The 25,849-nt window shown below is 38.9% G+C and overlaps 1 protein-coding gene across 2 annotated transcripts in view; it reads right to left on the bottom strand.

Moving 5' to 3' along the window:
- PHF20L1 (PHD finger protein 20 like 1) overlaps positions 1-25,849 on the bottom strand; it is a 67,120-nt gene extending 41,271 nt beyond the window's left edge. The window contains exons 1-4 of one of the 2 annotated variants that reach the window (XM_036264496.1): positions 25,586-25,849; positions 23,103-23,218; positions 5,111-5,282; positions 4,890-4,974 (exon numbers count right to left, since the gene is read on the bottom strand). In XM_036264496.1, the coding sequence (XP_036120389.1) occupies positions 4,890-4,974; positions 5,111-5,282; positions 23,103-23,185 (340 nt within the window). In that variant the 5' untranslated portion in view covers positions 23,186-23,218; positions 25,586-25,849. Of the gene's footprint in view, positions 1-4,889; positions 4,975-5,110; positions 5,283-23,102; positions 23,223-25,585 lie in introns of both variants that reach the window. The other variant, XM_036264497.1, reaches the window with a different exon arrangement.

Below are 25,849 nucleotides of genomic sequence, written 5' to 3'. Positions count from 1 at the left end.
ACGCCCTGCTAGAAACAAGTCTCTGTGATTAACTTAACTGCAAACGTACACTCCTATTCAGAATTCTATCAAGTTTATTTTCTTTCCCACTAAAAACAACTCTGATTTCCCTTTGAAAAGTGTATAAACTAAATCCTGAAAAGTTAGTTGCACATCGTTTTTACTGAAGAATTTTCAAATTTATTTTCTAATAATTTATATATATGTTTAAATAACGTCAGGTATGTTATAATACATGTGGACAAAATACAATTATTATTCACAAAAGTATTTATTTCTATAAGTATTTACTCTCTTTCAAAGTCTCCTTACAATGAACAGACAGAAAGATGTGGTATAGGAAAGAAACATTTTCTCAGGAACGGATTCTTTCTTTGACAATGAACTAGCAAGTAAGAATTATAGATTTACAGGCTTTTAAGCTACAAAATACTTTGCAGATCATCAAGATAAAAGTCCTCCAGAACATGTCCTGGCCAGTTTGGCTCAGCAGTTAGAGCATCGGCCTATGGACCAAAGGGTCAAGGGTTCAATTCCCGGTCAGGGGAACATACCTGGGTTCCAGGTTCAATCCCTGGCCCAGTCGGGGTCATGCAGGAGGCACCCAATCAGTCTCTCTCTCTCACATGGAGGTTTTTCTGTTTTTCTCTCTCTCTCTATCTAAAAATTAATGAAAAAATATCCTCCGGTGAGGATTAACCAAAAAAAAAACAACCCTCCAGAACAGATTAAACCACTAGACTCCAGGGAGGCTACACGCTCCTGCAATGACAGTCAGCTGAGCGGCAGCACAGCCATAACACCCCATCCCCATCCCTCTCCCACTAACTTGTCCTGTTGTAAGGCCTCCAGATCCTGTCTGCATGTCTACTACAGAGCATACTGACTTCTTGTAATAGACTACATACTTGAAGTCAATAAAAGTCAGTACTATTAGAAAACATAAATTATGTAAGTTTTTAACTTAAGGAAATTCCAGTATTTTTCTAGCACTGCCTGTACAAATGAGAGTGCCACTGTAAGTGTCACTTTGTAAAGACACCTGACCTTTACAAAAGAAACATAAACAATAAATGTGATCACTGATACATGTGATCACCGGTATTCCTGGCTTTGTATTTGGCACAAAGCCAATGACATACGTGCAGATTTTTTTTTTAATCCTCACCGGAGGATATTTTTCCATTTATCTTCAGATAGAGTGGGAGAGAGAGGGAGAGAGAGAGAGAAACGTCTATGTGAGAGAGTAGCATCAACGGGTTGCCTCCCACCCAAACCCAACCAGGGCCAGGGACTGAACAGCAATTGAGGTACGTGCCCCTGACCTGAATCAAACCCACTCTGGTCCGTGGGCCAACGCTCTAACTGCTGAGCCAAACCAGCGAGGGCCAAAGATTTTTTTTTTTTATAATTTGAATTTCATAGCTTCCTATAATTAGCATAATACACAATATTACAAATATAAAGATCTCATCGCAAGTTTTGAAAAATACTGATCAGTTGACTAGCAAGGAGATAAAGATGGAAAATTCTGGACATGCCACAGGGCACATCTACCTGACACTACCATCACCCCTGCAGCAGTCCTCTTCTGTCTCCAAGGTGGCTTCTGGACAGAGGCAGAGGGCTCCTCACGACAGGACTGCGCCTCCCTCCCTCCCTGCTTTCCTTGCATCTTCCTCTGTCCTGACGCCTCCCTCCTCTCCCTCCTCTCCCGATTCCAGCCTACTGTGCTGATCAGCTCTCCAATCCCATGCATAATATGCAAACCTCCCTGCCCCCTGACCTCTGCAGTCCACACTGACAGGCCTCCTCTATTAGAGACATATCACAGGTACTTAAACAGTTTACGTTCCTTTTGTTCTGTTAAGCTTCTGTAGTGAACACAGGGCTCCTTGAGGGCTTCATCTGCCTTTTTTTTCCTTTTTCCTTTTTTTGGGGGGTGAGGAGGAAGCTTATCCACTATGTGGGGCTACCTCCAAGAGGCATTTTCTTTCTTTTTTTTTTTAAAGATTTTTCCACATTTTATTCTTAATTACAAAAGTTGTATTTAAAATATCAAATAATACAGAAATGTAAAAGAAGAGAGTTAAGTTTCCATCATTTCATTCCATTCCTCAGGGTTAGTAATGACTGTTAATAATTTGATGTCTATACTGATAGCCCTTTTTCAAAGCATCTAAGTGTATATACATGAATATACAGGTTTTTGTTTTTTCTATGTGTTCTACAATTCATTTTTTAAAATCATGACTTAAACCACAGTTCATTTAGGATCTTCTGTTGTACATACTTTGTTCCAAAATCTGCCAATCTGACTTTCTTCAACGAAGATCGGTTAGGTTTACCTGAAGTTGAATTGAGCAGCCCACTCCTGGCTCCCCATAATAGCTCTGGGCTCCCAGGAGAAGGGAGGCTCTGAACCCTGGGCAGCCCCCACTGGCTGGTCAGGAAGATCCTATCTAATCATCATTTTTCCTTCCCTTTCTTCTTTATTTAAATTTTTTATTGTTGACACTTTTGCAGAAGTCCCCATTCCTCCCCCCACCTTGTCCACCCGTCCCCTTTCCCTTGGCCTTCACCAAACTATTGTCCGTGTCCATGGGCTATGCACACATGTTCTTTAGCTACTCCCTCCACCTTCCCTTATGCAGCTTCCACACTCCCTCCCCTCTGACATCTGTTAGTCTGTTCCATGTCCCATGCCTCTGGACCTAAAACAGGTTTATTTTTGTTCATTAGATTCCACATATTAGTGAGATCATATGGTATTTGTCTTCTCTGACTGGTTTATTTTGCTTAGCATAATGCTCTCCAGGTCCATCCATGCTGTCACAAAGAGCAAGAGTTCCTTCTGTTTTACAGCTGCGTAGTACTCCATTGTGTAAATGTACAACAGTTTTTTTCTCCACTCATCTACTGATGGGCACTTGGGCTGTTTCCAGAACTTGGCTATTATAAATAACACTGCTATGAATATAGGGGTGCATATATTCTTTCTGATTGGGATTCTTAGGACATACACCCAGAAGTGGGATTGCTGGGTCAAAAGGCAGCAATGATTTTTCAAAAAACAAATTATATCTGCTAATGCTTCTCTAAGGGCTCACTTAAACTGCACCTAAAATGGCAGAAATTGCAATCAGTATCATCACTCTTCCACTAATGTAAGCTTCATCGTCTGTATCACATGTGCACAGACAATGGGACAGGGTCAAGAAAGTGGCGGTTTTGTTTGAGTGTGCTGTATGCACATGCATGCACTTGGCTACGCTCACTCCTGAGGAGCTGGAAGCATGAAGGGAGGTCCCAAAGCTCAGCTCACTGAGAGAACTGCTCTTAATTAAAATAGCATTGTAGAACTTTGCTATGTTTTGGGTGGATACTATTATCCAACAAAACTGATTCATTACTTCTTCCTTTCCGTCCACAAATTGTTACTGACCGCTTACTTACTCTGTGCTAGGCTCTGGACTTGACCCTTGGGGAGCCCACGTGCGTTAGGCACGGGAATATGAGCTCCATGACAGAGTTCGCCAGAAGCCTAAGTCAGATAAAGGCTCCACTAGAAAGGAGAAAATTGAGCTGTCACAACTCTTCCTGTAGTAAGGTGACTAGTGGTAATAAAACCACAGCCATATTTATTTTAATTCATTAAAACAATAAATTGGAATAAGACCTTTGTAAAGTTACAATCATAATTTCTAGCTAGATGACTATGACTTACTTTTTCACACCTAATATTACTATATCTTTTTAAATGTTCTCCTCTTCTATCTTCTTATCTCCTATTTTTCCTAAGGTCTGTTGTTAGTTTAAAACCTCAGCTTAAATCCCTTCCATGATTCCCATCACCCCCAAATAAAATTCAAACTCTTTAGCAAGGTTACAAGAGACACGTAGCCGTCCTTGCTCCTCTCCACCCCGTGCCCGGCTGCCGCGTCCCTGGAGAGGAGCCCTCGCTCCAGCCCGCAGACTGGTCCCCGGCCCCGGCCTCTCCCCTCCCCTCCCCTCCTGCGCCACTTCAGCCGGAAGGGCTGTGGTGCCTTCCGTGTCCAGCTTACGTGTGTGCCTTTCAGATTCAGTTTAAAGGACGTGTCCCCTCACTTAGATTAAATGCCTTTCTTGCAAAGAAGTTGTCACACAATGTGTGTTTCTTTAGTAAAAAGAATGAGTGGTCAAGTTTAAGAAATAATTGTAATAGAAAAACTCATGTATTACTGACTTGAATGATAAACTTATAAGTATTTCAGAACTGTTTTAAAGGCTATTCTAAATAATAAATTTAAAAAGTAAAATAAGTATATTTCCAATAATAAATATTCTTATACCTTTTCAAATTAATCATTCTACAAGTTCTGTTCTTTAAATTCACTACCTGTACAATAGATTTACTGGTTTTATGCCACACTAACACACCTGATCTCTGGGTTAGTTTCAACATTTCGGATCAGCTCAGTAACTTTTGCTCAGTATCATTATTCGAAGGCTATTAGGAAAACTGACCCTCAATTACCTATAAAAATTAAGAAAAACAGTGCAGGAAAAAGATGCAATAAAGGAAATCCTCAAATTGATGGAGTTCCATACTCCTTCCCGAGAAAATTATGCACAGTATTTCACTTCCAAGTTGAAATGATCTGAAATTCCCTCTGTCTTTAATCTTTCATCTCACTCTGATTGAGATAAGCATCTAAAATTAGCTTAGACAATAAACTGGAAACAGAAAAGTAGAAACAAAAAGCTAAAATAGAAAGCTAAAAATATTTAACCAACTATTTACCTCTATTAATTTAAACACTCTATTTAGGCATTAATTAAAGTTAGCAATATAGCTAAAATCTTACTGTTAATCCTATTTTAAATCTCAGATCACTTCAGATACATACCTTCTTTGTTAATCGCTTCGATCTTGGCAGGGTAATAGCGACAGTCTGTCCACCGAGCCAGAACTTCTTCTCCAGCTTTAAAATCCTAGTTTAAACAACTTTTAAGATCAATATCATGTATAATAAATAAGTGTTTCCTTAATAAAAACAAGCTTTCTAACAGAATCTAGTTTAAAACATGTCGTTACATATCTAGCGACCAGAAAGCTCGTGCTACTTACAAAGAGATCCTGCCCATCCCTCAGGCCCTCCCTTCTCAGTGCAGGCCTCTCCAGGGCTCGCAACCTGTCGCTGTCCCAGCCAATCCACTCGTCGTAACGGTGACTCCAGCGCTCAAAATGGACCAACATCTTGCCCTCCTCGTAGTCAATTTTTTCAATTCGTGATGGATACCTAAAAAATAAAAAGGAGTTTCATATCAAGAGAAAATCCTTCCCTTTCTTTACACAAAGTATTAAAAACTATGACATATCACTTATTGTTAAAACCACAAACAAAACAACATGGGTCCATATTTTTAAACTACTGAACCAACAAAGTTTGCTTTCTTACTTAGTCTTTTTTTTATCCTCACCCGAGGACATGTTTGCTTATATCTTCAGATAGAGTGGGAGGGAGAGGGGGGAAAGAGAGAGAGAGAAACATCGATGTGAGAGAGACACACCGAGTGTTGCCACCCACACGACCCCAACCAGGGCTGGGGACAAACTGCAACCGAGGTACGTGCCCTTAGTGGAAACTGAACCCAGGACTCTCCGGTCCGCAGGCCGATGCGCTAACCGCTGAACCAAACTGGCCAGGGCTGTCTTGTTTTTTTAATGATGTTCTCAATACCTAACGAAATAAACACTTTGATACACTTCCAGTAGAAGTATACTTCACAAGAGCCTTAAACATATTCCTACTGCGCTGGCCAGTTTGGCTCAGCGGTTGGAGTGTCGGCCTGCGGTCCTGAGAGACCCGGGTTTGGTTCCCGCTAAGGGCATGTACCTCGGTTGCAGTTTGTCCCCGGCCCTGGTTGGTCGTGTGGGTGGCAACCACTCAATGTGTCCCTTTCATGTCGATGTTTCTCTCTCTTCCACTCTCTCCCTCCCACTCTATCTGAACAAAAAATGGAAAAATGTAAAATGTCCTCGGGTGAGGATTAAAAAAAAAAAGAAAACATATTCCTACTTTCGACCCACTAATTCCAAATCTAGAACTGTATAAACAAAACATTTATACTAACAAAGAAATTAGAAACCATCTAAAAATATGGTGAGAAAAACTGAAGACTATAGCTATACAAACAAGAGTATATCCACTTGAATGGAATGTTATAGTGGAATTTAAATGTGGTATTTACAAGGAATTTTTCTATATTTTCCAATATTTTATAATGAAAATCAATGTGGTAGAGAAAGCTCAGTTAAATCTTAAATTTAGAAATATAAAAATGATATCTCATTGTTCTGTCTTCATGTGTGATAATTCTCCCACAATTAATTTCAAAGCAGAAATCAGTTAACTCAAAACTTTAAAAAGGAAAAGTTCTTCATCAGTCTTAATGTACTATATTAAATGTTCACAGGTGACTCGATTTTTTTAAAAGAATCATTAAGTAAACTTAAGAACTCAATAGCAGCACATGGTAGATGATTCAACCACAATAGTTTACCTCATATTTTTGCTAATTTTTGATAAATATGAAATGTTTCTTTTCTCTCTGGAAAATTAGTTTTAAATATAAAGATAAATCCTTACTTAACTGAAATCCAGAAAGTACTTCCTGCTTTGTAGACCACTCATGCCATTCCAGGGTCCCGGTCCAGGCCCAGGGCCCCGAATCACTCGCGCACAGCTCGCTCCCACTCGGTCTAGCGCTGGGCTGCGTGGCACTTGCTCAGACACCTCGCGCTCAGACAACGCGCTTTCACACCCTGCTTTCCTGCCTCGCCCGAAGTGCCCTTCCCTTCCTCTGTACACTCATCACTCTAGACTTGGTCGAACTTGTGGTCACTTGCTGGAGACTTACCCAACGCCCTCCCCGACTGCTCACTGCACGCATCTCGTCATAGTGGGTTCTGTGCGGGTCCCTACACAGTGTGCTGTGCAGCATTCACAGCCCGCGCGACTTAGTATGTGACTCACATAAAAAGGGTCCATGGTCAAATAAGCTAAGAAAACATTGAATTTTAAAAAGTTGAACTGCTTTCTTTGTTGAAAGACTTCTCGACCCCGTCAACAAGATGGAGATGACGCATTCACTATTACTAAATTTATAGAACTATACGAACTATATGCCCCGGAACCTTGATTAACATTTCTCGGGATGGCGGAGAGCTAGGAAACATGACGTAAGAAGTTACTCTGGCCTGTGAGCTCTGGGGAATAACTGAGTCGTGTCCATCTTTGTATCCTCAAGCATCTAGCGCAGTGACAGACAGACACTGGCCACTCAGAAAATGCTGGACATGAGCAGGAAAAGATAATGTACACATTTCTTCTGAACTAAAAAGGATGTCAACCCAATCATAACCTTAAGTTTGGCCTTACTCTAGGTCTTATGGGGAGTGGGTGTGGGTGAGGAAATATTTTGTTACAGAAAAGCATAAAAAAAACAAAAACATGTATCACTGAGGTGGGCACACCGACTGTGCCCATTTAGATTGGTGCTCGAATGCTGGTCTTTGGTAGTGTTGCTCTCATTTGTTTTTGCTACTCTGGTTTTTTAAAACACAAAGTCAATAGCATTGAGGAAAGCCTAGGAATTTATTTTTCAACATTCATTAAAGAGATTTTCTATCAATTATAAAAATTGATAAATTTCTCCCCAAACATAAAGTCTCTAATTTCACATATTTATTAACACATCTTTTAAATTTTGAGTAAAAAGTAAGGGGCTTATTCTTAGGTTCCTTCACATTTTAATGTACCCAACTCTATATATACTTAAAACATTTATTTATTTTTTTAATCCTCACTCAAGGACATTTTTTGTTCAGATAGAGTGGGAGGGAGAGGAAGAGAGAGAAACATCGACATGAAAGGGACACATCGAGTGGCTGCCACACACACGACCCAACCAGGGCCGGGGACAAACTGCAACTGAGGTAAGTGCCCTTAGCGGGAACCGAACCCGGGTCTCTCCGGACCGCAGGTCGACGCTCTAACCACTGAGCCAAACTGGCCAGGGCCTTAAAACATTTCTTAAAGTGAAAACAGTCACAGAAATAGTCAGACATTATCTTTATTGTCATAATATGATTAAATTCAGTAAAAAAAATCAGAATCTGAGTTCAAATCATTTAAATCTGGATTGCGCCCTGGCTGGTTTGGCTCAGCGGTTAGAGCATTGGCCTGCAGTCCGGAGAGACCCAGGTTCAGTTCCCGCTAAGCGTGAGTACCTCGGTTGCAGTTTGTCCCCGGCCCTGCATGGGTTGTGCGGGTGGCAACCACTCGACATGTCCCTTTCACGTCGATGTTTCTCTCTCTCTCTCTCTTCCTCTCTCTCCCTCCCACTCTATCTGAACAAAAAATGTAGAAATGTCCTCTGGTGAGGATAAAAAAAATTAATAAAAAAAAAAAATCTGGATTGCATTTTTAAGTAACTTATAGTTTTCCTAAAATACTTCAAATTCTGTTGGCTGATAGGATTCCAGATGCAACATTACCAGACTAAATATTACATTTGGGGGAACTTCTTCAGTATAATTTACACCATGTTATCCTCTTTACACAAATATCTAGAGATACGTCAACTTTGGATAAAGGCCAAGAACTAAATAAGTAACACAAATACCCAAGGTTACCTATTTTAATTTTTTCAATGTCTATTAATCTAATGTTGACTCTTAAAGTGTCATAAATATTACTATTACCAAGAACGCCCCAATTTCTGTTCATTCATTCAACATCTACTAAGACTAAGGCACTAGCGAGGCCCTGCTGGGAGGGAAAAGGAAATATCGTTAACTCCTGCTTCCCAGGAGCTTAGCTTGAGTTAGGAGATAGTGAGAGAAGAATCCAAATATGTACTGGGAGTCAATGTGTCCCAGGTTCTATGTTCTTTCCATAGTGAGTGTCAACTTTATATATATACCTTATCTCATTGGCTCTTGGTAATGACCCAAAGTATAGGTAACACAGTCCCCATTTAACAGATGAAGACTGCCCAAGAATATCTGTGGTAGAGTATTCAGAGCCAAAACTAATTGGCACAAAAGCCTATAGAAGAAATGGGATAAGGCCTGTATCAGTGATTCTATCATACATGGTAAACTGGTAAGTATACACAGAAATTTTACATAAGATTTAATAGTTCAGAGAAAAGTGGAAAGCTCACTAAAGGTCCTTGGGAGATACTATTTATGTTGGTCTTGGTGGAGGACTTGTAGGATTTACACTTAATGAACATTGTACAAACAAAAGTAAAGTATATACACAGAGCATACCTCATTTACTCAGTGTTCATTTACTTAAAATTATCATGTGACTCAAGGCTGGGCAATAGGCCAAGATAATGAGGATTCAGACAAGTCCAGTCCTCAAGGACCTCATGATCAGAGAATGAAGGACACTTCAAATAACCCGTCCCCTGTGGCTAAACTATATGGTAAGCAGTAAGGTAAATACAGGAGAATTGTGGGACTCAGACTGAACTGGTAAACTTGGTTCAAACTAAAGGTCTCTCAAATAGCAAACTAATAAAATGACCCTTTACAAACAGGGAATTCCATCAATTTATACTTTATTTGGCTATCAATTACACCCTAGAAAAAAATCTTAACATCAAGATCTTTACAATAATTGTTAAAAATGCACAAAATAGCAATTTAGCATATAGTTTACACAGTGAAGTGATTCCCATCCTAGCATATGGCCATAGTAATGATGCTTTGATACACAAAGTGAATGACAAATCTTGTTAAACAAATGTATGCACAAATGCCTCTCCATCTTGAATTACAGAATTATTTTGATGTATTGTTTATGTTTTATAATAATTTCAGTGTGAATGGAACATAAGATTTTTCATACTGAATTTGGAAGATGTGGTGATAATGTTTCTATTTTGTCATCTTTCTAAAAGGCTGAATCATGGAAAGCTGCTCAAGAATAGTGACTATGCTGAGTCCCAGACATTTATGAAAGATCTGAGAAGTGAAAGACAGGCTTCAGAGTTAAAACAATTAGCAGTAAGAAGAAGGAAAAAAACAACAGCCAGGGTCGGCCTCTCTCAGGGGTTCAGAAGAAAGGGATGGAGAGAAGGCAACCTCACCAGAAGTGAGTCCTCATGCCTACATTCCACTTGGAGCTCTGACCCCTCATCATCGGTTACCACAAAATATCACAAAACTCTATCCTCCCTATTATACGCCCGTTTTGAAATGCATACATTGCTTAAATAATATTTACTTGTGTAGAAAATAAGGAACTGCCCCATTGCTCTGGGTCTACCTCGCTCTCTCATGTCCTTTGCACTGGCACCCTAGAGAACAGAATTCACTCTCAGCAAACTCTACAAGAAAAATGACCCACCCTAAAACTGGTTTTCTTGTTTACTTGGCTTATTGGAAACAAACTGCATTGAGAAATACTGAGAATGCCTGGCCAGTTTGGTTCAGCAGTTAAGAGCATCAGCCCGTGGACCAATGAGTCGCGGGTTTGATTCCGGTCAAGGGCACGTACCTCAGTTGCAGTTTGTCCCTGGCCCTAGTCAGGCTGTGCAGGAGGCAACCAGTTGATGTGGCTCTATCACATGGCTGTTTCTCTCTGTCTCTCTCTCTCTTCCTCCCTCCCTCCCACTCTGTCTGATGATAAATGGAAAAATATCCTTAGGTGAGGAATTTTTTTAAAAAGAAGAAATACTGAGAAAACTTTATAAAGATTCTTGATGAATTAAAAAAATTTTCATACATACGATTCTACTACTGTGATCTCTCAACTGATTTCTTGGATCACTGTGGTAGTATTCTAATGAGCAAGAAACCTAAAATGGAAATGATCATCACAGATGAATTCCTATCCTGACTCACCCAATAGATCAGGAGACTGATTCCCTGAGGTTATATGCAAAATGTTTTGTTTGGTATAGATGTTAACTCAAAAAAACATGAGCAGTCTTTTGAGGTGGGGGTTCCCAACTTTCATCAGATTTTCAAAGGGGTTCATGATCAAAAGAGAAAATCACTCTGGAAGGCAAAATTATCTATTAAAACTCTAACTACAGTGTGCCATTATCCTTGGAAGGAAGAAAGGAAGGATGGGCATACAGCTATGCCAGAACTATAATCTAACAGATCTTTTAAAAATCCCTTTATGGCCCTGGCCAGTTTGGCTCAGCGGTTAGAGCGTCGGCCTGCGGTCCGGAGAGACCCGGGTTCGGTTCCCGCTAAGGGCACGTACTTCGGTTGCAGTTTGTCCCCAGCCCTGGTTGGTCGTGCGGGTGGCAGCCACTCGATGTGTCCCTTCACATCGATGTTTCTCTCTCTCTCTCCCTTCCTCTTTCTCCCTCCCACTCTATCTGTACAAAAAAATGGAAAAATATCCTCGGGTGAGGATTAAAAAAAAAAATCCCTTTATGTTCAATGTAGTTCAATAAAACAAATTTTATTTGAATTTAGGGGAATCATTCTTATTTCTCTATAGTTTGACATATCCAGATTTTTACCTCTATTGGTAAAGAAAGTCAACCATATGGAAATGACAAAGAAAATCCTTGATTTCTTGCACTTAAGCAAAAGGACAGAGTTGTTAACTATTCATTGATAGGTTACAATCTACTGAGCAAGGCCAGATAATATTGAATATCCATCAGAATTCACTCAGAGATTTGGCTAATCATTTAAATAAATGTCATATTATTAAAAAAGGAAAATAATTTTTCAAAACTGCCCCCAATAAATTATTCAAATGATATATTTCCAAGTCATTTTGTTTATATTGATTACACTATAACATTTCTTCTAATTTATGTAAATTTTAAAAATTGATACTTTCTCATTTATTTAGTAAAACAACCACTGGTCTCTAATTCACTATGTACCAGACACAAAAAGTAAGAATAAAGCTACAAATACCAATAAGACATTATTCCAGTCAACCAAATTCAGGAAGGAAACGAAAAAGAGAATAAAACAAGTCAATATAATTACAATATAATGTAACAGCTAGCACAATAAAGATCTATTGCAGTAGCACCCAGAAAGAATATGGAAATTAAATGTTATGGATAAAGCAGTTCTTCAATTTTCAAAGAATAAAATACACCTGAAATATGACTTAAACATAATCTAAATGTTAGCTGAATCTTAGGGAGTTAAGATTAACAATTCAAAACAGTTTTCTGTATAAGAATTTCACAATCAGGAAACTAACAAGGTGTCATACAAAATGACTAAAACATTAGAACTAAAAATAGAGAGGTAAGAACTTCCTTACATATAACTGTTATAATTATTTGCCAAATAATAAAAATTAATATGGAATGTAATCCAAAGCAAACATAATATCCCCTAGTAACCTTCTAAAAATTTTAGCTTCCTGGGAGCACTTTAAATTTATGTTATACTTTGTAATTTTCAGAAGTGTTTTCTCCCTCATTCACTCACTGATTATAACGAAAATAGCAATGTCACCTAATACTGTTACAGTATTTTAAAATCAACTGTTTTTGTTTGTTTGTTTTTATTGATTTTTTTAGACAGAGAGGAAGAGGGAGAGAGAGATAGCAGGCATGAGCCCTGACCAGAATCAAACTGGTGACCTCTCGGTGCATGGGTTGAACCTCAACCACTGAGCCACACAGACCAGGCTAAATGAACTGCTTTTGGATAATGCATGTTCGTTTTTCAGTTAAGAACAATACACTAAAAACAAAAATCATTTTGATTAATTCAAACTTTGTATTCCAAAATGAAGAATAAATAGAAATGCATCTAGACCTTGCAGAGCCTTCAGATAACATGTCACAATGACATCTCCAACACTGGATACTGTCTCATCACATTACTCCTCAGGTCTTTTCAGACCCCTTCATTCCCCAGGACACACAAGCTTGCCAGAGCCCCTGCTTCCCACCTGGCCACAACCTCTGCAGCAGGTAACGGGGAATATCAGAGTTAGCTGTGTCTTTTCCCTCAGAGCCTGTGGAAGTCACCTTTCAAATTAAGGTTTCATTTCAGAACACTAGGCTTAAACTCCTATTCCTACCTCCTTAGCACCTGAACCTCCTGCCATGTCTACATTAATTTATACCACTCGTTCTAACCGGATCAAAAGACCTACACCATAGCCTTTATCCTCATCACCATCTCCCACAGTAAGAATTAGACTACAAAAAATTCCTTTCCTACTCTACCAGTAATCTACTCCGCGTTTATGTACTTCATATAGTTCGTTCAGTCTAACATAACCAAACTCATTAATTTTTTCACAAAATTCGAAACTCTAACAGTGTACAGTCCAACCAGTTTCTATTTAATGTTCAGCACTTACAAAATTATTTTACTACTATAGCATATGTTTATATGCCTAGTGAATTTACACTGCTCTCCCAGGAGATTCTACTTTCTTAGAAAAACTAATGTTCGTGCTATTATCATCATTAAAGCTAACACTAAGTACCTACCGCGTGGCAGAAACCACAACAGGCTTTTAATACGCACTGTCTTGCTTAATCCTCAAAGAAGCCAGAGTTGGGAACTATCATTTTCCCAGTTATTAAAGGGAACTCACAGAGGATCTGAAAGGTTAAGGAACTTGTGCAAGTAAAAGCAGGTGGTGGACCATGAACTGAGATGTGCCTGCCTGTCCTTAAACACTGCTTTTGATTAATAGTAGTTGGCAGGCATCTTGCAACCGATGCTTTGTAGCTACTGTCACACTTACTGCAATGTTTCAAATATAGGGGTTCTTAACTAAGAACTACTGAAAACAGATAAAAACAATATCCAATTATATAACCTGTTTATCTTTTCTTAAAAGTGTAATCTTCGGCTTTTGCTACAAATAAAATTCCTCAAGTTGGTTTTGTTAGCCCAAAGACTACAAAAAATACCTTTTATTTTATTATAGAAAATAAATATGCAAAAGTAACTTAACTTTTATGCTACTTGAAAATTGTCATAATATTAATTTAAAAATTAAAACAGAAAATGTAGGGATTACTTGTTACAAAACTAAGAAAAACACTTAGTGGCTTTAAAAATGAAGTTAAGTTTGCCAAGCTAGTTTAACAAACATGCTTAGTTTTCAACCAGTAAGTCACAATTCATTTGCCATTTTTTCCAATGGTAACCAGATTTCATATCCCCAAAACTTTGGGGTCCATTCTTTACCAACCCACCAAAATTCAATAAATTCTGCTCGGCACCTTTTGCGAGTAAAAGGGGCCAGGGTTGCACATACGTGATTTCATGTAAGTAGCTTATACTTCAGTGCTTTGCCTAACCATGATGTACTAGGAACATTTATTTATTTAACTGAAGAGGATTTGGGGGTGGAGGGGTGGGCAATAAAAAACAGACTTTTAAGACACACTGAATTTTAAGTAAATACACATCTTTTCTTCAATTTTATTGCAACAATTCATTCAAAGTTTTATAATTACTGAAACAACAAAATACTTGCATATCAATTTCTAATTTAATTTTTAAAATTTACATGTTGGCCCTGGCCAGTTTTTTTCAGTGGTTAGAGCGTCGGCCCTCAGACCAGAGAGTCCTAGGTTCGGTTCCCCCTAAGGGCACATACCTTGGTTGCAGTTCGTCCCTGGCCCCGGTTGGGGTCATGTGGGTGGCAACCAGTCAATGTGTCTCTCTCACATCGATGTTTCTCTCTCTCTGTTCCTCCCTTTCTCTTTCCCACTCTATGTGAAGATAAATGTAAAAAATGTCCTCTGGTGAGGATAAAGAAAAAATTTATGTGTTGACTAATGATCTGTAGAAGGTAGTGGTCAACAGCTCTTCAAATACAGTCATATAAAAATGCTAAGAAGCATTTGCTATTGTATGAAAATAATAAAACTAAACTGCCTTTTCAATATCATGTTAGGTTTTTAAAAATTATACTGGTGACATTTAAAACTTAAAACTAATACTTTTCTCTCTGTTAAGAAAACTAAGCCCTGGCCGGTGTGGTTCCATGGTTAGGGTGTCACAGGCTTGATTCCTGGTCACGGGCGCTTACCTGGGTTATAGTTGCAGGTTTGATCCCGGCCACAGTCGGGGAGCATGCAGGAGGCAAGCAATCAATGTCTCTCTCTTATAGATATTTTTCACTCTCTCTCTCTCTCTCTCCCCCCCTTTCTCCCTCCCTTCCACTCTCTCTAAAATTCAATGGAAAAATATACTCAGGTGAGGATTAACAAAACAAAAAAAAACTCATTTAAAAACAAAGGTAAAAATCCTTAAGCATTACAAATTAACAGCAAAACTCTCTTTTTAGTAGAGCTGACTGCCATCTACCATGACAAACTATTTCCCAGCAAGTGGCTTTAATCAACCACCCATCACAAATTAAAGCATTATATAATGTGATGTGCCAAGTATAAAATCTCACAACACATATAATAATAATATATTAATATTCAGCAGGAATGATGTAACAAATAGGAAATTGGATGCCTATTTATATGTGATGGCTGAGCTTCAACCAAATGTCAGATCAGCAAATAAAACTGTCCTGTATCTTTTTCCACCCTGTGCTACCATATGAAAGCAAAGCACAACGAGCCTAAGGTTCCTGGACTTACACTATTATACATTTATGTAGGAGGCTAGGAAATCGTCAGCTTGAAGGCTGGACTCTAAGCTAAGCTTGGGAGGAAGACTGCAGGATGGACAAACCTGAAATTAACTGGCCATGCAGAAGTGCTGTAATTCCGGGACAAGTGACACAGGCACACTGAACTCTCAGGGCCCTTTCTAAACACCAGACACGTGCAATCGCCAGAGCAAGTCAGGAACTAAGATGGCCTGTGAACACTGAGCCCAACTGCTCCTGGAGCTGAGGTTCAAAGCTTCAGGGCATCTATACATGAAGCAAAGGGGTACAGTAAGAGAACACTAGACTTGAAGCCAACAGAACATGGCTGCAAGACTTGACTCCCTGGCCAGATAAACTGGAATAAAACCGTTAACATCTCAGAACCTCAAATCTGTCATTTCTAAACTGGTAAAGATCATCCCTCACCTGACAGGCTTCTTGTAAAATTCAAGTGACATAATGAATATATCCTAGAAATCCTAAATCATTACAGAAATCAAATCTCATAAAAGTCAATCCATGATTAACAAAACCATGAAGTGTTTTGTTTTTAGCAACAGAGGCCTAAACCACAACTATCCAGCCAGATAGGACTGGAGATTGCAGAGAGAGGAGCAAGAATATTGAAGCACATCAAAGTATGCGTAAGTCAACATATCCAATTCTTTTTTTTTTTTTATCCTCACCCGAGGACATTTTTCCATTTTTTGTACAGACACAGTGGGAGGGAGAGAGAGGAAGAGAGAGAGAGGGAAACATCGATGTGAAAGGGACACATCGAGTGGCTGCCACCCGCACGACCAACCAGGGCCGGGGACAAACTGCAACCGAGGTACATGCCCTTAGCGGGAACCGAACCCGGGTCTCTCCGGACCGCAGGCGGGCGCTCTAACCGCTGAGCCAAACCGGCCAGGGCAACATATCCAATTCTAATGAAAATCAGCAAAAAAGATTTCTGAATCATGCACCACTCTGCAATGTACTTACATTTTATTTCCTCCAACTAACAGAAATATTTAAAAGCAGACTATAAATCCTGGTATTTCCACTGCTGTTCACTTCAAAGACTTTATCTTCCGGTTAATAATTCTATATAGTCTAAATCAGTGGTTCTCATATGTGGTCCCCACACCAGCATTATCAGCATAACCGGGAAACTTATTAGAAATGCAAATAACTAGCTCTCTCAGACCTACTCAATCAGAAGCTGAGGGTGTTGGGCCCAGCAATCCATGTTTAACAGGCCCTTTGTGTGATTCCAATGCAGACTAAAGTTTGAGAATCACTCTTCTAGACTTCACTTGAATTACTTTAAAAGCTTTAGTATCAATTAACTTTGCAAGAGAAGCAATTTGCTAATTGGTACCATATAGAAAGTGAGCTCAATCAAGTATACGATTGAACAAATATACATTTTTAAGCCAATAGGTATGATTCTAAGTAATTTCAAAATTAAACAATGGAAAAATTTCAAATGAGTGATAGAGTAGGTTGGATAAAGAGTAACAACCTGCACAATACCACTAAACTCCAAATAGTTCAAACCTCTGTATTTTTGTTCCAAAATATATTCACCTTTCTCTACTTTTTTCAACTCAGTTTTTCTTCCAGTGACAAGCAGTCTGAACAAACTACATGACTCCTACCCCTTGTCTATCTCACTTCTACCTCGAGTCTGTCATACCTACTATGTAAGACTTAGAAATCTGTCACCACTTCATCACTGAATAGGTGGAAGGCAGATTTTTTAAATTTAAGTTTCTAATTCTAGGAAACCGAAAGATCATCTACTAACTCACACCCTCCTTTTAAGGACATTAAAGCAGAAAAGTAACTCTCCAAAGTCACACAGTTCGTGGCAGAATAGCACTTACAAGCCACATTTTCTGACTTGCAGTTAAATTATCTTCCATTTCTACTCTTGCTTTTCAACATTGTTTTGTAGGAAGAAGAGAGGAGAACTTTAAAAGTGTTTCAGGCTTTCTTTTGTGGAAATTTTAAAAATGAAAGAACTAAAATGCTGTGCACTGCTACAGACATGCTTGATGATTAAACAGCTCACTTAGATGTAAGATTCAAAATGTGTGACTTTCTAAATGTCAAGCATCTCCAAATTTAAAAAGAAACCTTATTCATTTCAATTTGAAATTCTCTGCAGCAAGGATTCTTAATCTGGAATCCATGGGTAAGTTTTCTATGAGAACCTATAACATACAATTCAATTATTTTCATGTATAAATGTGACCGTACAATTTTCTGAGTCTATAGCTGGAATCAGGTTTTCAAAGGTAGTAACTCAAAATAAGAATCAATACTTTTCAAGTATACAGAGATTTAGAAAAACCCAATTTACAAATAGACAAAATTTTATTCATATTAGCAAAATAATCTCTATCTTAAAAATATTCACCTAAGGTTTCTACAAATTTCAAACTCACCTAATATAATTTAAATACAATTTCAGTTTTTAAATTTGATTTGTATACTACTTTCAAGAGTGTTCTTCTCCAAATATAGATTGCATAACTTATCTCTACTGCTTTCTTTTGAGTAGCTAAATACAATTACAAAAAGCAAGCCTTTTTAATCAGAAAACATGTACTTAAATTAGAAGGTATTTGTACTTGCATCATTCTAAATTTCCTCAACTTTCCCACTCTATTAAAATTCTGTTCATGAACATTTTAAAAACTCACATTTGTAAATGTTCCATACAGTTCAAAAAACTCCAAATGTGTGGAAACAGCATTTGCCAATTCAAATTTATACTGTTCTATCAAATTCTGATACTTGGAGACATCTCCACATTTTTTAATCTTTCATTTTCCTTTCCTTTAGATCTAGAAGAGAATTAAATAGAAACATTCCAAAAAAGGTCAGAAGAGCATAACTCATCTGAATGTTTTAAATTGATTCTATATCTCAAGTTTATTTTAAGAGTAACACCAGAGCATACTGTTTGACTTGTTTTCAAAATTAAATCACTTGCTATTAAGTAACTATTTTAAATTCAATCAAAAGACAAAATTTAAATCAGTAGTCAAAACCAGTATGGTTTTACCACTTTTCTTATTGAACAATATTCAAAATGATTAGATACTTTAATATTTGCAAGGGTGCTCTGTAAACCATAAAACTCTGCAGAAACAAAGATTTTATCACCTCAAAAAGATGGATTATAGTTTGTTGCAAAGACATTATTTTTCCCTTTACATTCCAGGCCCTTCTCATGCCAAGACTAATGCTACATTAAAAAACATATATGTACACTTAAGTCTCCAAATCCCGAAGATTTCTTTTTTAACTCTCCTTCCCTTGTATTTACCTCAGTGCTTTATAATTATGTATTATTTTGTAGCGTTTGAAGCAAAAGTAAACGTTTACCTGATCCTTAAAAGAATCCTGTAAGTAAATGCCAGTAACACTGTTTCCATTTTACTGATAAGCCAACCAAGGTCAAGAATTACCCATATTGCCCTGGCTGGTTTGGCTCAGCGGTTAGAGCATTGGCCTGCGGTCCAGAGAGACCCGGGTTTGGTTCCCGCTAAGGGCACGTAACTCGGATGCAGTTTGTCCCCGGCCCTAGTTGGTCATGTGGGTGGCAACCACTTGATGTGTCCCTTTCACGTCGATGTTTCTCTCTCTCTCTCTCTCTCTCTCTCTCTCTCTCTCTCTCTCTCTGTCTCCCTCCCACTCTATCTGATCAAAAAATAGAAAAATGTCCTCAGGAGGGGGGAAAAAAATAAAAAGAATTACCCATATTACCCAGCCAGTGTAGTTCAGTGGACTGAGTGCTGTCCCAAGGACTGAGAGGTCTCATTTCAATTCCAGGTCAGTGCACTTGCCCCGGTTTCTAGCTTAATCCCCAGTAGGGGGCATGCAGGAGGCAGCTGATCGATGTCTCTCTATCACATTACTGTTTTTCTCTCCCTTCCTCTACCTCTAAAAAAAAAATCAATAAAAATATTTAAAAAAAAAAAAACTTTTAAGAAAGAAATTAAATGTTTCAAGTAAAACTACAAACTTTTTAAAAATTAAAGCAATCCACACTACTCAGTAGGAATTAGCATTAGTCAGTGTAGAAGAAATCCAAGTATCAAAACCACATACTGGAACTGAAGATGACTGGCTTCTCACAATGGATTCTCAGGACCTGCATTCAGTAATATGGGTAAATAATCAAACCATCAGTAAGTTCTCTGATGTAACTATAAGGTCACTTTGACAACAACAAATAATAGATCACTACTTAAAAATGTAGTGAGTCAATTTGGCTCAGCGGTTGGAGCGTCGGCCTGCGGACCAGAGAGTCCCGGGTTCAGTTCCCACTAGGGGCACATACCAAAAAAATAAAAATAAATAAATAACTGTAGAGTGTATTTTTCAAGGCTGAAATATCTTTATGAAGTTTAAAGAGTGTGGGATATGGTTTATTCAAGTAGTAATAATGTACTTTTCCTAAGAAAACTATACTGAGTCTTTCTATTAAACCAAAGTGGAAGCTAACCTTCAGTGTATTTCTATCTAGTAAATTTAGAGTTTATCCTTCTATGTATAGGGCATATAGTAAAATTATTTTCCTTTTTCATACAGGAAAAACTTTTTACACATAGGACAAATTTGCATTTGGGTGCTCAACTATCACAACTTTTCCTTTGCTTTTCTCTTTCAAAGGGAAAGTACCAACATGTGATGTTATTTCCTTAACAACAGATACAGTACTTATCATAAATGCCTTGCGTGCAGAGACAATAAGCAGTATTTTCACTCCTGCTCCTCCCTCTCTGTCCAATGTCTATAATAATTCAAAAGAAATTTCGTCAAATAGGGACGCAACAGCTTTCTGATTGAATGGAGAGACTAAGCATGCATATGGACACAACAGAAGAGAATGTGAAAGACAATAATAGGCCAGGGGGGCTGGGAGGGAGAGGGGAAGTATTTCAGTGTATTTTAACTATTCTGCCTTCACAAGAATATCAAAGTTTCTCAACACTCAATCCTTCTATTCTTTCACCTGATAGTAAAGTAAAAATTTATAAAATTTAGATGAAATACAGAATGGCCCTTAAAAAATGGGACAATGCAAATAAAGTTTATCTCATTTGGAAATAAACTCTGTTAGATCTCATGAATTGCTTTTGTGCTCCACATAAAACTCAGTAAATCTTAGCAATTCATTATTATCCTATGATAAAGCATTTTAATACTAAATTATAGGGTCATCCAAGTCTAACTAGTTCTTGAGACCACTGACATTAATAAACAAAGTCACAATAGGAAAATTATTTCTTTCATTTACCTAGAATATGTATACAACACTCTTACTTTTTAATTATGGACTCTACTATAGCAGAATGCTAGAATTTTCATATAAATAGCCTCATAAAAATCAAACTGATGACAAGTTTAGTGATTATCACGTAATTATTTTAGCTAAGGTTTACTTACTTTAAAGAGGCTATTATTATTGGGGTCATTAAAATTAAATCCAAATTCCATTAATGCGTCTATATGCATGTTATCACCCTACCTAAGTACTTAGGAGTTTCATGGTGGGAAGCATAAGACAATGAAAAAATTTAAGGTAGAATTTTCATTTGTTCTCTGAAATTCCAAACTCTCTAAAAGGACACTTGGGTTTGATTTTAAAAGTGTGTTGTTTTTTTTAAATAATCTTTTTACTTTAACTACTGGATCATCATTTTAACAACTGTTGAATAAGTAAACATCTCAGCACTTAGAGTGAATTTCTTACTAATACCAAAGTAAATTATGTGAACATCCCTGCAAGTCACTGAGGAAACTAATAAACTAAGTGTTTCTCCAAAACTGACATCAGTTCAACTGCAATTTTGTCGGTTTGGAAGCCTAAGAAAATATATTATTAATATGAGTTAACTAGTAATTCAAAAACTTAGTAACTAAAAAAAAAGAAGACGAATTTAAGATTAACATCAAAGAAGCAAGAAGTAACATTTCTCATACTCTTGTATGACACAGAGATTCAAAAGTGTGCCTTCATAGTAAAAAGCTTCCTTTGGTCAGTTCAGAACCCGAGAGCTGACTAAGCTGGCATCCCCTGTTGGTCTAATGCAGTGGCTCTCACTCAGGAGCATGCTTGATACCCCAGGAACATTTGGCAATGTCTGGAGATGATTTTTATGACCAGTAGGGATGCTAGTGCCTGCCTCCCAGGTGTTTCCCAAGCCCCTCCTGAGTACTACTGTGTACACCCTGCACCAGAAGAGAGTAACAATTATGTCCCCTACAAAGAAGTATCCACTAAGATGTAGCTCAACGGCATGAGCCAAATAGCTGTGCCTTCCCATCTCAAACTGTAGTTTCAAACTGTCCCAAAGCAGAGGCCACAAGACAGTCCATTAGGCTGGGGGTCAGGGACATGTGGAGAGTTCTAACGCCAGAGGCTAAGAGACAAAAGCCCCATATTTTTCAAATATGACAAAACAAGATTTTCTCCACCTGCCACTGCCAACACAGGAAGTTGACTTAAATCAATGAAAAGCAAATCTACAAAATGCCCAGTGTTTCAAAGGGAGGCATAGTGAGAGAAAATGTCAAAAAGCCTGGTAGCCAGTCCTGGAGTTGCTTAACTGCTAGGCCCCTCATCAAAATAATCGGACTTCCGAGGAGCTGAGGCAGCACCACGCCCAGGAGAGGAAACCCTCCAATGCCCCTCTCAGGGTAGGGAGCAGAAAATGGCAACAAGAGATGTCGTCCCAGAGAGCAGAACTAGAGGCCAGCTAAGCAGAATGAGAAAGTACCCTCGTTATTCTTACTGTGATCAGGTGACCTTTGTGTGCTGTGTCCTCATCTCTCCTTCCCAGGTGGTGGCTTTATCTCATGAAACTAATTTTCCCCATGACATGATGAGGGGTACACTGAGGTGTTTGAATTCACCACTTATCACAGATGGCCAGCATAGGAGAAGAAATAAGAGAAGGTCCAAAAGGGCTGCCTGTGTACTAGGAAACACAGTAACAACCTGACTTTAGGACACTGCACTCTGGGGAAGGGGGAGGTAAAGTGGATTTTGGTTTCCAGTGGGCTAGTGAACAATGACTATGCTCACTATCAACATATTCTGTAGTTTAAAAGTTTTATCCAAAAGCTGGGAAGCTAGTTATCTGCATTAATGCCCCCCTCCCACCTCAATATAGCTCATGTTAAGTACACAAGGATACTGATACTCTCTTTATATCTCATATTCTATATAATTATTTGAAGATCACCTAAAATGATCGTGATTAAAATGATTCTGTGTAGCAACAGTGTTTAAATGCTAAACCTGCAAGATGTGAAGAGTAGGAAAACTAAGAAATAATGCATATGCATATTCAAAATGTGACATTAATGTTCCTGCCACTGTGAGAACAGCAATGAACCAACAGACATAAGACTACAGTATTGTGGGGCAGGTCAAGAGCTCCATATTTTCCATACCATTTTTGTAAGTAGTCCAGTGCCTCCAAACGAGCACCAATCTCAAAAGTGATTCCAGGACGATTTGGGGGCTTTTTACTCATCTTGAGATCCTATTCTTCAGTATTCTCTTTTCACTACCTCAAGAGGAAAAACAAAGTTAGATTCTGATGCATAAAATGTGTAACGAATTAAACAAAAATCGAAAAACATTATGAGATAAGTTAAAATAACTGCCAAATTTTTAAGAAATTTGAATTTATCTCTAGATAGAGTACTGTGCAACTCACAGGCAATCATGACAATGAATTAAGAAAAAGAACATTAAAAAGATAACTACTTAAAAAGAATACATAGATGGGTATTAAAACTAACTAATGACTACAGTGCTTTACATTTAACTTGGAAAATACCTAAGAAAACTCTCCACAATAACGACTGAACATGTTTTTCTGTCTTTGAAAAATCAAGAGAGCTAAGTGTCCTTGGAATATGACTAATGAAATTCTTGAGAACAAATTAACCAAATTTTTAAACACATATTTACTGAGTGTCTTGTAATACACTTTTGATATGGCTCTGAAGAACACACAAAGACACACTTCTCTGCCAGTGAAGGTTTTAGCAATTCCTTTTGTGATTCAGACTTTTCATTACCTATGACCTTCCACCTTGGTAGCAAATGATTCAGTCATTCTAATCTAACATATACAGTTGCAAAGGAACTTTCTTTCTTATACTTCATTGAATTCAATGAGCCACAATGATGGAAATTTTTTTTAATTCTGGTAATTCATTTCTACAGTATTTCAATATAGACAGTGTTTCTGTCGATTTGAACAGTGACAATAAAAGTGGCTGTAATGTTCAAACAAACAAAAAACTGCAAAGGAGTATCTATTCCTCTCTAGGTCACTATCCTTTTGGCCACAAGGGCCACGATTTGATGTAGCCTCTTTTTCACTAAGTATCTAGTACTTGAGTAATATAAATGCATTTTAAGACAGCCTTATCAAAAGATAACAGGTAATCAGGAATTCAAAGAGATCCCTAAAACCTTTTTGATATTTAAAATTACTAATATGACAATGCTCCCTCCAAGTTTAAAAAGGAAAACACACAAATGTGTACTTGCTTTAAAAGTATGGTCATATTCAAAAGAACCAGTACCTAACAACAAACACAGACTCAGAGACAGAACAGACTGACAGCTGTCAGAGGGGAAGAGGGTTTGGGGCTGGATGAAAATGGTGAAGGGATTAAGCAAAAAAACAAAAAACTTAGAAATAGACAACAGTATGGTGATTATCAGAGGGAAGGGAGGGTGGGGGGAGGCAGAAGAGGGTATAGGGGTAATAAATGGTGATGGAAAGAGACTTGACTTGGGGTAGTGATGCACTATAGAATTGTACACCTGAAACCTATATAATTAACGACTGTCACCCCAATAAATTCAATAAAAATTAAATTAAATTATACTAAAAAAATAAAAAATAAGTAAAACTGTCCTTTACTTTTTGAAAGAATCTGATACATAAGGCGGGAAAAATAACACCAATATTTGGCATAAAAATATGTAAAATCAAACTTAAATACTCATGGTTGGGGCGGAAGTGTCCTCCTGCCATGGCAGCAGCAAAGATTAGTGCACTGAAGTTAACAGGAAGCTCGGCCAGAAGTTTATTTGGTGTAAAAGGAACAAAAATATGAATATTTTTAATAGTGGTCTGGTCAGTTTGCAACATGTACGGCAGTTACTTAACTGTGTAGAAATCTAATCAACCACTTCTGTTAGTCACAGGAACAATTTACTAAGGGGTTCATTAACATTTTCTAGACTGAAACTTAAAATCCATAAGAAGTAATAGAGTTAAGACGCATAATTAATTTGCCGGTGATACTTCCGTGTGAGTAAGCAGAAAAGGCTAGATTTCTCGGGCGGAGAGGGAAGGATGAGGAGGGATTTGAATTAAGGAAAAGTAAGACAAAGTAAAACAGTCTATGGGGCAAGGGTCAAAAAGAGAAAAGGGGGGGGAGGGGTGGAAAGAACCGAGAGGAGTAAAAACAGAAAAAAAAGCGAAAAAGAATGGCAAAAAAGGAGGGTGGTTTAAGTTGTGAGAGATGACAACTGGGTGCGAAGAGAGCATCAGCAAGAAGATGCAACACCTGGAAAGTGCAGCCAGGGTCAGAGAATGGCCGCGGGGCCACCAAATAGGTGGGGAGTGATGCGGGGCGGGTGGCCAGGGGCAGACAGGAAAGGCTCAGAGGGCGCTGGCGGGGAGCGGGAGACGCCTCCAGGTTTGACAGCCGTCCGGCCGTCAGCAGGGGGGAAGGAAGGGAGGGGGTGAGGGAGCGGCGGCGCCCAGACAATAGGGGCGGCGAGTTACAGGGAGGGACGCGGGAGGGAGCGCGCCGGAGAGACACCAGCGTCGGGGCGTCCCGGGCGGCCCGGCGGGGTCCGGCGGGCTCCGCGCCCAGCTGCCGACGCCGCCGCCGCCTCTTACCGACTCGGCCTCCTGTCCGCACAGTAGTCGGGCCGTCCGGGGCCGAGCCGGGACACTAGTAGGGCGGCCAGCCCGGGCCTCCGCCGCCGCCTCCAACTCCGCCTCCGCCCAGGCAGCGCCGGGTGGAAGCGGGAGCGGAGCGAACTGGGGCCTCGGAGACGGGTCGGGCCCGAGGTCGCGCGGGAGGGAGCAGGTCCGAACCCTCAAGCCCGCTCGGTGTCCGCTGCCATCGCCGCCGCCGCCGCTGCCGCCGCCGGCCAGCCC

This window comes from Molossus molossus, unplaced genomic scaffold (assembly GCF_014108415.1).
Source record: "Molossus molossus isolate mMolMol1 unplaced genomic scaffold, mMolMol1.p scaffold_m16_p_16, whole genome shotgun sequence".
Lineage (NCBI taxonomy): Eukaryota > Metazoa > Chordata > Mammalia > Chiroptera > Molossidae > Molossus > Molossus molossus.
The sequence above is the reverse complement of the archived record's forward strand: the minus strand, read 5'-3'. Positions and strand labels throughout refer to the sequence as shown.